General features: G+C 68.8%; 1 protein-coding gene across 1 annotated transcript in view; it reads right to left on the reverse strand.

Moving 5' to 3' along the window:
- Window positions 1–1058: 1058 nt before the first annotated feature.
- The window catches only part of LOC140901891 (voltage-dependent L-type calcium channel subunit alpha-1D), a 55444-nt gene continuing 42400 nt past the window's right edge, over window positions 1059–14102 (reverse strand). Inside the window, 19 exon segments of the mRNA XM_078850107.1 lie at window positions 1059–1996; window positions 2215–2369; window positions 4050–4143; window positions 4251–4367; window positions 4718–4845; window positions 5781–5880; window positions 6188–6244; window positions 6337–6432; window positions 6595–6672; window positions 6820–6933; window positions 7385–7597; window positions 8021–8116; window positions 8664–8798; window positions 11373–11465; window positions 12377–12454; window positions 12615–12714; window positions 13603–13650; window positions 13802–13833; window positions 13948–13995. Of these exon segments, the coding sequence (XP_078706233.1) occupies window positions 1895–1996; window positions 2215–2369; window positions 4050–4143; window positions 4251–4367; window positions 4718–4845; window positions 5781–5880; window positions 6188–6244; window positions 6337–6432; window positions 6595–6672; window positions 6820–6933; window positions 7385–7597; window positions 8021–8116; window positions 8664–8798; window positions 11373–11465; window positions 12377–12454; window positions 12615–12714; window positions 13603–13650; window positions 13802–13833; window positions 13948–13995 (1884 nt within the window). The 3' untranslated portion in view covers window positions 1059–1894.

Raw genomic sequence — 14102 nt, forward strand, 5'->3', positions numbered from 1 at the left:
GGGCGGGGCGGGCGGTACAGCGGGTGGGGGGGGGCCAGGGCCGGGCTAGCAGGGGGCTGCGGGTCAGGAGTGAGGGGCACCGGCAGGGCTGGGGGGGGCAGGGCCAGGGTGGGGGGGGGCTGCGGGTCAGGAGTGAGGGGCACCGGCGGGGCTGGGGGGGGGGGCCAGGGCCGGGCTGGCAGGGGCTGCGGGTCGGGAGTGAGGGGCACCGGCGGGGCTGGGGGGGGGCCAGGGCCGGGCTGGCAGGGGCTGCGGGTCGGGAGTGAGGGGCACCGGCGGGGCTGGGGGGGGGCAGGGCCAGGGGCTGCAGGTCAGGAGTGAGGGGCACCGGCGGGGCTGGGGGGGGCCAGGGCCGGGCTGGCAGGGGCTGCGGGTCGGGAGTGAGGGGCACCGGCAGGGCCGGGGGGGGGGCAGGGCCGGGCTGGCAGGGGCTGCAGGTCAGGAGTGAGGGGCACCGGCCCAGTTGCGGGGGAGGCGGGGCCCCACCCCACACAGCTGGGGCGGGGGGCATTGGTGACATCATCAGCCCATACATCGATATTTCATTGTTTTCCTTCCCCCGCTGGACGCCCCAGGAGCGTTGGCGAGACGGGCGGGGGCGGGATCCTTTCTGGGCAGCACGTTGATGCCAGTCTGAGTCCGCCCCCCAGGCTGCCAGTGCAGAGATGCGGCCAGCTCTGGGGTGGGGGCGGGCTGGGGGCCAGCCCCCTATAACACCATGTGGGGACGGCTTGCCTGGCGCCAAGGCGGGGGCCGCGCTGGGCCGGGGGCTGGGAACAGCTGCCCGGGCCCTCCAGGATGGTGAAGTTACCTAGAATCGCCCCAGGGGAATTAACCCCGGACGCCTGGGTTCCTGCCCTGACTGGGGCTTCGGGGCCCAGGGTGGAGGAGTTTAAGGACAAACAAGATTAGGGCATTTCCCCCCCCAGGAGAGCGCCTGCCCCTCTAGGCCCCCCGCTAAGCCCCCCACCCAGGCCCCTGCCCCAAGGCGCCCCCCAGCCCTGCCAGAGAACAGCAGCCCCTCCCCAGCCCCCCCCACTGACACCGGGAGCCAGGGGCCAAGTCCACGTCTTTATTGTCGCCGTAGCGAGTCGCGGCTCACGTCACCGCCCCCTTAACCCCCCAGAGCCGGGGGGGCAGGGAAAGTGCAGTCAGAAGATCGGCCAGGCCCCCCACCCGAGCCAAATATACACAGCACGTCCCTCGGGGCCCCCATCGCACAGAGGCGAGCGGACTGGGGGGGGACTTGCATTGGGACACATGTGGGAGGGGCTGGGGGGAAGAGCAAGTCCGGGGCAGGAAAGGGGGGTAAAGGAGGCGCTACCCCACGGGCAGAAGGGAGAACCGCCAAAAGATGAATAGGGGCCCCTCATTCCCACCCCCCAGCCCCACGGGTGCCCCTCACTCCCGCCCCCCAGCCCCACCGGTGCCCCCCGCTTTCCCCTGCTGGTTCCCCCTCCTGCCAGGGGAGGTAGCACCATGAAACCTCGCCTCTTTCCCGTGCTTCTTAGAGGGCCGGTGACCCGCCCGCCAGCCCCCCAATCCAGGGATAAAGTCTGGGGGTGGCGGTGGGGGTGGTGTGCAGCTCGAAAGGGGCAGGATCTAGGCTGGGGGAGAAGGGGTTCAGGTACCCAGAGGATGGGGGGGAGGGAGCTCAGGTGGGGACAGGGCCCCCCGCCGGCTGGGAGGGGCTAGAGGCAGATGGGGCAGAGGACGATGAACCATCAATGGAGCTGGGAGGACGCGAAGGGTTAAAGGTCCTGTCCCCACATAATGTGGGGGGGGGGTAGGAAGCTGCTGGCCAGGTGGGGGGCAGCGCTTGAAGCAAGGGCATGGGGTGCCCTGGGAACAGGCAGGTCTTGCCCCTGGCCCCACCCCCTGGTGTAGTGGGGGGTCAGCAGGCCCCGCCAGGGTCAGCACCGGGGGGGGCGGGCGGGGGGAGGGGGACGCACTCCTTGCTGAGCCGCACGATCTCCTGGGACAGGACCTCCAGGTGCTGGAAGAGACGAGGGGAGGGGTGAGGGGCAAAGAACCCAGGAGTCCGAGAGCCCCTGCCCCCCAGGGGAGAGCGCCCCAGGGGGAGGGGCTCTCCCCCAGCAGGTGGGGACAGGCACAAGAGGGTGCTTGCCCCACGCCCCTCCCCTCCCCCGGACTCTACCCCCACAGGCTCCGCCCCTCCCCAGGACTCCGCCCCCACAGGCTCCGCCCCCTCACCTTCTGCAGGTGCATGTTCTTGGTGAGCTGCTCCTCCAGCAGGTTCTGCAGCTTCTTGTTCATCTCCCGCAGGTTCTCGTCGCCCGGCTTCACCAGGTCCCGCAGGACGCTGCCCAGGGTGCTGCGGTCCAGGGGCCCGTGGGCCGCCGACACGTCTGGGGGGCAGACGGGGGAGGGGTGAGCCAGCCCCCCACCCAGCCCCCACAACACCACAGCGGGGGGGCTCTCCCGGCGCCGGACAACCAGCTGGGATCGGATAGGTGGGGCGGGGGGAGGGAGCCAGAAAGATAGGACCCAGGTGTCCTGGCGCCCCTCCTCTGACCACCAGCTCCTCCCCCCAGAGCTGGGGAGAGAACCCAGGAGTCCTGGCTCCCAGCCCCCCTGCTCTAACCGTTCTTGCACAGTGGTGTTTAGTGGCTTGGGGGGGCTGGGAGCCAGGACGCCTGGGTCCCCCCCACGCAGGGCAGGGCAATGACAGAGGAAGGGAAGGAGCAGGGAAGGTATTTTTAGCCATCATTAAACATTCAGGGCCGGAGCCGCCCGCTGCCAAGCCGAGGGGAACACGACCCCACTGCAGCTATTTACACCCAGGGCTGCGGGCCAGAGCCGCCCGCCAAGCTACCGCTCCCGGCTCCCTGCCCCGCCCCAGAGGGGACTGCATCTCCCCCTGGGGCAACAGACCGGAGGGCGCAGCCCTGCCCACTTCCAGCCCAGGAGGGCAGACAGAGGTGATCTAATTGGGGGGCCCTGGGCAAACGCTGGGCCTGCCAAGCCCCCCTCCCCGCAGCACAGCGCCCAGCCCTGCCCTGCGAGAGAGGGCCCCCCGCAGCACCCCCTGGGCAGCCCTGTGTCCCAGGGAGCGGCTCCCACCCCGCTCAGTGCGGGAGGCACCCAGCTGCGGGGGGCCGGGGGACGCAGCGCCAGGCCTGAGCCAGGCGGGATCGATTCCCGGACCCACCTCTGGCCCAAGGTGACCGAGGCTGGAGGGAGCGGAAGGGGACTCGCCCAGCAGCCCTTGCGGAGCCGCGGGCCGGGGAGAACTCCAGGGTGCAGGGACCCGGCCCAAGGGTGGGGAACGGGACATGGAGCCTTTCCCCTGTAGGGGGCGCCGACTCCGAACTGCCCCCCAGCGGGGGGGCCGCTGACGCAGGGGGCCAGGAAACAGGACACAGGGCAGCAGAGCGCTTTGCTTTCCTTCCATATCAACAGAAGTGACTTGAAGAAAACCTGATGGGGCTGCAGCCACCTCTGGGGTGGGGACCTAGGAACGGCCACATATAAACGCCACATGAGGAGGGCTCATTTGGTGCCAAAATGCAGCCACCTCTGGGGCAGGGCATCTGGGGAACAGCCACACACAACACCACACAGGGGTGGCTTGCTCAGGAAGGGTTGGGGGTATGCAGGGCCCATCCCTCCGGCCTCAGGGCTGGAGGGGGTGACCAGCCTTCCCCAGAGCCCCGTGGAGGCCCCCAGCAGACATCCAGGGCGGCCGACACCTGCACAGTCCCGCTGGCCATGCCCCGACTTGCCGCCCCCACCGCATCTGAACTCACCGGGTGGGGGGGGGAGAAGAGGAGAGTGGGGCAGGGGTTTCCCAGCATGCCGTGCAGCAGAAGGCCTCCCCCCTGCCCTGGCTGAGATGGGACACCGCCACGGCTCCCGGCCTCGCAAAGTCTGGGACGGCTGGCGATGAACCCAACCCACTGGGACAGGGAGAAACCCCCAGCCCCCATTCCCCTCCCAGAGCAGGAGGGAACTCAGGAGTCCTGGTGCTCAGCCCCCCCGCCCTCAACCACCAGACTCCGCCCCCTCCCGGACACCGGGGTCCTCACCGATGCGACTGTCCATGACGTAGGTCTCAATAATGGCACTCTTCCGGCACAGATCCTCCGCCATCGAGGCGCTGCTCACCTCCAGGTGCTTCACCTGTGGGGCAGGTCAGAGCCGGAGACATCGCCCCTCACTCCCGACCCGCAGCCCCCAGCCCTGGTCCCCCCCACTCCCCAGCACCCCCCGTGGGGCGGGGCCGGTACCTTTTCCTCCAGCATCCACTTCTCCTGCTGCATCTCCGCCAGGCGCTGGAAGAGCTCCGAGATCTCCTCGTCCGACAGGTCCGCGGGGCGTTGGGACTGGGGGCTCCCCGTGTTGGACTGGGGGGCAGAGAGAGGGGGGAGGGGCTGTCCTGAGTGCTGACGGGACCCCCAGGGAGGGAGGTAACAGGGTGTGAGGGGCGGGGTTTGCAAAGGGGATGGGGCCTGGGCATAGTCTGAGGGAAGTGGGGGATAGGGAGTGGGGAGGGGAGGAGCCCTAGCATCAGGGGCGGGGCTAGCAGCAGTGGCCACACCCCCCCAAGCAGGGAGGGAGGGGAGGAAGGAGCAGAGGGCTGTTGGGAGCCCGCACAAGAAGCCCCACCCCTTTAGGAGGGAGGGGGAGCAGAGCGTGGGGGCGGGGCTTGGTACAATAGAGGCCCCACCCCCAAGCAGGAAGCCCCGCCCCTCACCTTGGTGCTGCCGGGCCCCGACCCCTCCTTCATGATCTCCCGGTAGCTGAAGGACGAGATGCTGCTGCTGTCGCCCGTCTGCACCCGGCTGGGGGAGCTCATCTCGGCCAGAACCAGCTCCTCGATCCCTGTGGAGACAGGGCATGGAACCCAGGAGTCCAGGCTCCGCCTCCCCCCCAGAACCAGGGAGAGAACCCAGGAGTCCGGGCTCTAAGCGGCCGCACCCAGGGCTCGTTCGGCCAGGTGACAGGGGGACGCGATGAAGACTCTGAGCTCCGGGGAAAGAGGAATGAACGGGTCAGGCCCAGCAGGCAGCCAGGCCGGGAACGGTGCGTCCGCGTCCAATACTTGATCTCCCGTTTTCTGCTTTTCACTTGACCGTGGCAGGAGCGTTTCTGCATCTCGCCGGGGGGCTGCCCCCCCGCCCCGAAAGCCACTGAGTCAAACACACTCTCCTCTGGGGTGATCCCCACGTCCCTCCCTGCTCTAAAGCTTGCTGAGCTCTTGGCCTTCAGGGACATCATGTGGCGAGGAGTTCCGCAGGCTCCGCCTTTGAAACTGCCCCCTTCTGCGACGCCTTGGCAGACTGGAGAATGGTGGGGCTGCCCCCAATGGTGGGGCTGCCCCCAATGGTGGAAGAGGGAACAGTGCACAGGCTGTGCTCCCATCGCCCCCTACAGCCCAAGACCACCGCAGATTCGCTGTGCGCCTGTCCCCTCCAGCTGCCTCGCCCCAGAGGCGGCTGCATCTCAGCACCAGAGCAGCCGTCCCCGTGTGCCGTTGTGTGTGGCTGTTCCCCAGCTGCCCCGCCCCAGAAGTGGCTGCATCTCAGCACCAGAGCAGCCGTCCCCGTGTGCCGTTGTGTGTGGCTGTTCCCCCGCTGCCCCGCCCCAGAAGTGGCTGCATCTCAGGGCCGGATGAACCACGTTCATGCAAAGCAGCGTAGGAAGGGACTTGGAATCCTTCAGAAGCAGGAGGTTGAGGGGAAGGTCCCGTGTCCCGTTCCCTGCCCCCCTGGGCCAGCCAGTCCCCAGCCCTGGGGCCAGCGTCCTTCCGCGCTCACCCGTCCGGGTCTTGCTGTTGGTCAGGATCTCCTGCAGTCGCTCCTGCAGCTTATCCGCCCGCTTCCTCTCCAGCTGCAGCTGCCGCTTCAAGTCTTTGAGCTACGGAGAAGGGGGGCAGCGAATTGAAAGGGCCGGCGGTCCCGGTGGCCTGGGGGCGCAGCCCTGTGCTGAGGGGGTGGGGGGATGGGGCAGGAAGCAGGGACATTAATAGGGGAGCGCACCGCTGTTTAACCCCGTCTCCCCTCTGCATGGCAGCAGCTGGAGGGGGCCTGGGGGCCCCATGACCTGCCAGTCCCCCCCCCCGACTGCAGTGCATCAGAGGAGCGCCTGGGCTCCGTCCCGGCTTGGAGGGCGTGGGGATCAGGACTCCTGGGTTCCATGGGCGGGGCCGGAGGGGGCCACTCACACTGGCGCTGCCTTTCTTCTCCAGGATGCGCTGTCCGTCCACCGTGTCCTTCACCTCCTGCCAGAGATGGGGCGGGATCAGTGTCACCCCCAGCCCCGCCCCGCCCCGGGGGGCTCCGGGGCCAGAAGGGAACTGGGGCAGCCCCTCACCTGTCTGAGCCGGCCGATCGTGGCCACGTGCTCGTCCCGGGAGCTCTCGGCCACCCGCAGCTGCTCCCTGGCGGCTTCCGCCTCTTGGGCCTTCAGCTGAGGGGAGGGAGAAGCAGCCCGGGGTTAACAAAGGGCTGCCTGTCCCACAGATGATGCAGCCACCTCTGGGGCGGAACAGCTGCGTATAGCACCACAGCGGGTGAGCGCCTCGGCTCGGAGATGCAGCCACCTTTGGGGCAGGGCAGCTGCCAGTCGTACCTTCAACTCGGCCCCGTGGTGCTCCTTGCACACTCGAAGCGCCTCTTCGTGGTCACGCTGGTGCTTTTCAATCAGCTCCTGCAATGCAAGACGGAGACGCCCGGAGTGAGAACGGCCAGGGATATGGGGGGCGGGGCCGGACCTGGGGCCGGTCCCCTCCAGGGGCCGCTGGCTCCCACCCGCCCCAGGGCAGGCGACAGGAATGGGACCCGGGGCCTCTCCCACCTCCGCTTCCTTGAGCCGCCGCTCGAACCAGCCTTTGGCCCCGTCCATGGACTGGATTTGCAGGCGGAGCTCCTCCACCGTCTGCCGCGAGCTCTCCAGCTCCCGGCTCCGGGCCTGCGGAGAGAGCCACCATCACCGCCCGCCCCTCAGGTGGAGGGGAAGGTGGAGATAAATCTCTGCACTAAGCATCTTCCCGTAACTTCCATGACTGTGTTAGGACTCTATTTTCACACATCTTTGTATCAGACCCTTATGTAGAAAACGTTGAATTGAGCCCTGGTCCAACGTTCGATAAAAACGTCTTTTCGCTCGGCGTAGAATAAGATGCCCCCGTCCCTCTTAATCAGTTGCCCTGTGGAACGAGCGAGGGGGGACTCATGTGAGCCCACCCAGCTGGGGTGGAGCCCATGGGGCTGAGATGCAGCCAGCTCTGGGGCGGGGAAGTGGGAACAGCCGCACACGCTGCCGCACGGGGAAGGCTCGCCCGGCGCTGAGATGCAGCCAGCTCTGGGGTGGAGCAGCTGTGTGTAAAAACTCTGGTCCGCACAGGGCTCCCCCCCAGCACCTTCTCCTCCTTGAGCTGCCCCCGCAGCTCCTCCTCGTGGCGTTTCTTCTCCTCGTGCAGCTCCCGCAGCTCCCGCTCGTAGCGCGCCCGGATGCCCAGCACCTCCTTCTCCTGCTGCACCCGCAGCACCCCCAGCGCCTCCTGGTGCCGCCCCTTCTCCTGCTGCGTCTCCACCGCCATCGCGTCCAACATGGACTTCCGCTTCTCTGCGCTCTGTGGGGAGGGACCCCGCTGAGCCCCCCCGCGGCCAGGGGGGAGAGACCGCGCCGAGCCCCCCCCCCCCGCGGCGGCCAGGGGAGAGCGCCCCGCGCCGAGCCCCCCCCCCCCGCGGCGGCCAGGGGAGAGCGCCCCGCGCCGAGCCCCCCCCCCCGCGGCGGCCAGGGGAGAGCGCCCCGTGCCGAGCCCCCCCCCCCGCGGCGGCCAGGGGAGAGCGCCCCGCGCCGAGCCCCCCCCCCCCGCGGCGGCCAGGGGAGAGCGCCCCGCGCCGAGCCCCCCCACCCCCGCGGCGGCGGCCAGGGGAGAGCGCCCCCGTGGCCAGCCCCCCAGGGACTGGCCGCCCCAAGGGACTGGCCCCACTGAGGCCCCCTGCAGCCAGGGGAGAGCGCCCCACACCGAGCCCCCCGCCCCACCTCTCACCTTCCTGGCCTCTTCTAGCTCCAGCAGCAGCTTCTCCTTCTCCTGGCCCAGCTCCTGCAGTTGCTCTAGGAGGCGGCTGTTGGCTCTGACGGATTCCTGGAGTGTGTGTGGGGGCGCGGGGGGGGAACGACACAAACCAGGCCCCGATAAATCTGCTGCCCCCCACAGCTCAGACAGGGCCACGAGCGGCCGGGCCAGGGGACAGCGACACTCCAGCTAGCCCGGGGCCCTGTCTCCCGGAGCAGCCAGTGTGACAAGTTCAGGGCCAACAAACGGAGCAGGGCGAGTCTGGGGAAACCCCGGCTGACAGAGGTTTCTGGGTTGCCCTGAGCCACTCGTGCTAATCGCTGGGCCTGACCTCTAGCTGCTTCTCCGGCCTGTCTGTCGCCCTGGGACGAGGAGTTCCGCAGGTGAACGCAAGAGCGTGGCTTCCCGGGGGCATTAACTGGTAGCCTGACCCTTCCATGGGGTAACCCCCTGGTTTGGGGATCCTGGCAAAGGGCAGAGTGGGCTGCTCCTTGATTGGGAACCTGGAGCCCACCCCCCATTGATAACTCAAACTGGTGCCCTCCGGGGGCAGAGCAGGGCCCTGCAGGCCCCACGGGCGGCGTGAGCCCTCCCCAGGTGTCCCGTCTCCCCCCACCTGTAGCTGGGTGTTTAGGTCGTCCCGCTGCCCAGCCAGCGCCTCCTTCTCTCTCTCCCTCTCCTGCAGCTCCAGGCCGAGCGCCGCGCTCTGCTCCCGCAGCAGATTCAGCTCCTGGGTCTTCGACGTCTGGATCTGAACAGCAGGAGAGGAAAGACGCTCGGCCTGGGGAACTACCCGCCACCGGCCCGCGGACGGCAGACCAGCCCCCACCCTGCTGCGCTTGACCAGGGCCAGTTAACTCCGGCATCTCCGAGGACAGGGAAGGAACCCAAGTCGCACTGACACTAGGAACCCGCCCTCAGCTACGGCACACCCCACAGCACTGGAAAGGGTCGGGAACGCCCAGACAGCAAGTGAGGGGTGCGGGCGCCAGCTAACGGGGGAGTCCCCAGTGGCTGGGATAAGGGGAGGGCTGAGCGTGCCAGAGCCCGGGGGACACAGACCGGTGGGGGGAGACTGCCCCCCTCCACCCCGGGGATAAGGGCAGAGAATAGACCAGAGGGGACACGGACTCCAGACGCAGGGAGAAACGCGGATTTCCCAGGCCAGGCGCCGACAGAGGAAAGAATCCAGCAAGCAGGAGAACCAGGGCATTCAGCACAAGAGCATCACACGCCTTTCCTCGGAGCGCGGCCAACACGGGAGGGCTTGCCCAGCGCGGAGACCAGCCGCCTCTGGGGTAGGGAGCAGCCGCCTAGAACGCTGCATGGGGACAGCTCCCCGGTGTGGAGATGCAGCTGGCTCTGGGGTAGGGAGCAGCCGCCTAGAACGCTGCATGGGGACAGCTCCCTGGCGCGGAGACTAGACGCCTCTGGGGTAGGGAGCAGCCGCCTGGAACACTGCATGGGGACAGCTCCCCGGCGCGGAGATGCAGCTGGCTCTGGGGTAGGGAGCAGCCGCCTGGAACGCTGCATGGGGACAGCTCCCCGGTGTGGAGATGCAGCTGGCTCTGGGGTAGGGAGCAGCCGCCTGGAACGCTGCATGGGGACAGCTCCCCGGCGCGGAGATGCAGCCGGCTCTGGGGTAGGGAGCAGCCGCCTGGAACGCTGCATGGGGACAGCTCCCCGGTGTGGAGATGCAGCTGGCTCTGGGGTAGGGAGCAGCCGCCTAGAACGCTGCATGGGGACAGCTCCCCGGCGCGGAGACCAGCCACCTCTGCGGTTGGGAGCAGCCGCCTAGAACGCTGCATGGGGACAGCTCCCCGGCGCGGAGACCAGACGCCTCTGGGGTAGGGAGCAGCCGCCTAGAACGCTGCATGGGGACAGCTCCCCGGCGCGGAGATGCAGCCGGCTCTGGGGTAGGGAGCAGCCGCCTGGAACGCTGCATGGGGACAGCTCCCCGGTGTGGAGATGCAGCTGGCTCTGGGGTAGGGAGCAGCCGCCTAGAACGCTGCATGGGGACAGCTCCCTGGCGCGGAGACTAGACGCCTCTGGGGTAGGGAGCAGCCGCCTGGAACGCTGCATGGGGACAGCTCCCCGGCGCGGAGATGCAGCTGGCTCTGGGGTAGGGAGCAGCCGCCTGGAACGCTGCATGGGGACAGCTCCCCGGTGTGGAGATGCAGCTGGCTCTGGGGTAGGGAGCAGCCGCCTGGAACGCTGCATGGGGACAGCTCCCCGGCGCGGAGATGCAGCTGGCTCTGGGGTAGGGAGCAGCCGCCTAGAACGCTGCATGGGGACAGCTCCCCGGCGCGGAGACCAGCCGCCTCTGCGGTTGGGAGCAGCCGCCTAGAACGCTGCATGGGGACAGCTCCCCGGCGCGGAGACCAGACGCCTCTGGGGTAGGGAGCAGCCGCCTAGAACGCTGCATGGGGACAGCTCCCCGGCGCGGAGATGCAGCTGGCTCTGGGGTAGGGAGCAGCCGCCTAGAACGCTGCATGGGGACAGCTCCCCGGCGCGGAGATGCAGCCGGCTCTGGGGTAGGGAGCAGCCGCCTAGAACGCTGCATGGGGACAGCTCCCCGGCGCGGAGATGCAGCTGGCTCTGGGGCAGGGAGCAGCCGCCTAGAACGCTGCATGGGGACAGCTCCCCGGCGCGGAGACCAGCCGCCGCTGGGGTTTCGGGCAGGCAGCGAAGGAGAATCCTGGCCACAAATCAAACCCCAGCTGGGCGCGAGACGGGGTCAGAGGTGCCCCAGCTGCGAGTCCCGCAAACTGGGATTTGGACCAAGACCCTGAGCTCGCGCCCCCGAAAGACTTAGAACAACTGCCTGGGGGAATTAATGACTCCCCCCGACGCCCGGCCATGACTGCCAGGGGAGAGGGCCCCCTGCCGAGCCCCCCACCCTGCTCCCCGCCCCACGGCGCCCCACCCCCACCCAGCGCCCGGCCCTGACTGCCAGGGGAGAGCCCCCTGCCGAGCCCCCCACCTTGCTCCCCGCCCCACGGCGCCCCACCCCCACCCAGCGCCTGGCCCTGACTGCCAGGGGAGAGCCCCCTGCCGAGCCCCCCATCTTGCTCCCCGCCCCACGGCGCCCCACCCCCACCTAGCGCCTGGCCCTGACTGCCAGGGGAGAGAGCCCCCTGCCGAGCCCCCCACCCTGCTCCCCGCCCCACGGCGCCCCACCCCCACCCAGCGCCCGGCCCTGACTGCCAGGGGAGAGAGCCCCCTGCCGAGCCCCCCACCCTGCTCCCCGCCCCACGGCACCCCACCCCCACCCAGCGCCCGGCCCTGACTGCCAGGGGAGAGAGCCCCCTGCCCCAGCAGGTACCTGCTCTAGTGCGGCTAGATTGGTTCTCAGGGCATCGTTCTCAGAGAGAATCGTCTCTACTTGCTCCTGGCTCTCTGCGCTCTGGCAGGCCACCTGCCCCCGGGGGGCACGGAGCGGGGAGGGGGAGACGCCCCAGAGACAGAGGTAGAAAGAGAAGAGATGCAGGTTAACACAGAGAACAGCCGAGAAGGAGAAGGAGGAGGAGGAGATGAACGGTGGCAACGCATCCCTGCCAATTCCCCATCTGGTCCTCAGTTTCCCCAGCTGTACCTCACGTGTAACACCACTGCTGTCCTACGGCTGGGGCAGGACAGGGCCACCACAGCCGGGAGACGGCGCTGTTTGTACGTTCACGCAAAGACGCAGCAATCAGGATTAAAAAAAACCACTAAGAAAATATCCGTGAACTGCAAAATTCAACATGGGACCCGGGGTTGGCGTGAAACAAGATCAACTTCAAACCCCCAAGAAACGAAGAGCCCAAACCCCGATGTGAAACGCAGAACACGCCCCAGCCCCACGGGGAAACGAAGGGCCGAAAGGCCAGGCCCCCCGTGACACCCAGACCAGCAGGGAAAGGGGGCGCCGGACCGTGGCCGTGAAACGGGGTTAACGAAACACAGACAACAAGGGAAAACCCCTGGGGGGCGAAGCGGCCGCCCGTGGGAACCCACGGGAAGGGGCTGGTCATTTGCGAGGAAACAGGAACCCAGCAGACGAAGCAGAGGGAGGAGAGGGGAAGAACCAAAGCTGGGCTGGGTCCTGCCCCCCGGCTGCCCAGCCCTGGGAGGTTAGATAAATGAGGGGTCGGGGGCTGGTTCCCCACATGTTGCTCCCACGGAGGCTGCAGAGAAGCGAGAAAGGCTGCTATCCTCGACACGGCCCTGGAGGGGACCAGATCCCAGCCCCACCCAGAGGACCCAGGAGTCCAGGCTCCCAGCCCCCTCTCCAACCAGCTAATCCCACTGCCTCCACCCCGGGGAGGGAGCTCCCCGGGGGCTCACCTGGTCCTGCAGCACGTGAAGGGCGTCCGCGTGCTCCCTCTGCCGGCTCTGCAGCTGCTCCTGCACCTGGGCAGCGCTCTGCCGGGGAGAGGGGGAAGGGGTGGGACAGAGCCCCCCCAGGATCCCTCCCACAAACCACCCCCCGCCTCCTGCACACCCCTGAACCCCCACGTACGGAGCCCCTCCCCACCCGGCCCAGCTCCTCCCCGAACCCAGAGCCGGCCGGCCGGGGGCTCACCTGTGCGGCTGCCTGCAGCTCCTGGTGCAGTTTCTGGTTGCGAAGCTGCAGCGATTTCAGCTCCTCGTCTCTCCTCTGCTGGACCTCCGCCAGCTTGGTCCTGGGGGAGGAATTCCGGGGATGGGGCCCCTCATGCTCAGGGAAGGGGAGAGAACCCAGGAGACCGGGCTCCCAGCCCCCTGCTCTAACCACTAGACCCCACTCCCCTGCCAGAGCCGCAGGGGAGAACCCAGGAGTCCAGGCTCCCAGCCCGCACCGCCCTGGCTGATGCCATGGCCAGTCAGGGCTGAGCACAGCCTGCCCCCCAGCCGCAGGCCCCGAAGGAAGGGGACATTCCCAGGTGCCCGGCGGGTGGCTGCCGACACAGGCCCCTGCGGACAGCAGCTGCTGCCGCCCACCCATGCGTGAGATGCGGCTTATTCCACCCTATTGATCTCGGGCCGTTACGATACGGTGCCAGGCTGTGCCAACCGCAAGCCGAGTGAGGCCTCACCAGGACCCAGGAGTCCGGGCTCCCAGCCCCCCCGCTCTAACCACGAGATCCCACTCCCCTCCCAGATCTGGGGAGAGAACCCAGGAGTCCTGAGGCCAACACAACAGGGTGGGAGAAAACGATGGACTTTTAACCATTTACTTGACGCCCTGCGGGACCAGAGGCAGTTTGGAGCAGAGGGAGTAAGAACTCTGTGTGAGTCCATCCCCTGAGCTCGGGGGGGGGGGGGTCCCCTGGGCCCCCTGCTGGAGGAGGGGGTGGGCCCTGAGCTGGGGGGGGATCCGTGTCCCCCTGCGCCCCCTGCTGGATGAGCTGGGCCCCGCGCCGTGTCCCTCCCCGCTGGGGGGCCGGACGGAGGCAGCCAGGGACCACGCGGGGGCCCGGCCCCAGGCCCCGGCAGGCTCGGGGGCGTCTTGCCCGCGGCTCGGGGGGGGGGGGGGTTTGCCCGCGGCTCGGGGGGGGGGGGGTTGCCCGGCCGGTGCAGCCACATCTCACCTGCTGTCGTTGTAGAGGGCTTCCTTCTCCCCCTGCAGCCGCCGGAAACTAGGAGACAGACGCCGACAGTCACCCACCACGCAGCGGGGGGCCTGGTTATGGGGTGCGGGGCCTGTCCCCTCTTGGGGGCCCCGGCTCCCCCGCTCTAACCACCAGCCCCCCAGAGCCAGGGAGAGAACCCAGGCGTCCTGGCCCCTACCTCTCTTGCTTTTTCTTCAGTTTCTCAGCGAGCTGCAGCGAGGGAGAGAGGAGGGGGACGCCGTCAGGAAGGGGTCACCACGGAGCCCCCACCCCACAGCCCAGCCCCCCCCGCCCCCCGGCTCAGGGATCCAGGGTCCCACTCGCCTTATTCAGCTCGTCCTGAAGCTGGGAGATCTCCACCTGCTTGGCCACCTGGGGAGAGAGCAGGGGGGGTCAGAGCCAGGGGAGCCCCCAGCCCGGGGCCCCCCCACCCCTAGGGCCGCGCCCCCCACCCCTAGGGCCGCGCCCCCCGCTGACCT

This window comes from Lepidochelys kempii, chromosome 23, assembly GCF_965140285.1.
Source record: "Lepidochelys kempii isolate rLepKem1 chromosome 23, rLepKem1.hap1, whole genome shotgun sequence".
NCBI lineage: Eukaryota > Metazoa > Chordata > Testudines > Cheloniidae > Lepidochelys > Lepidochelys kempii.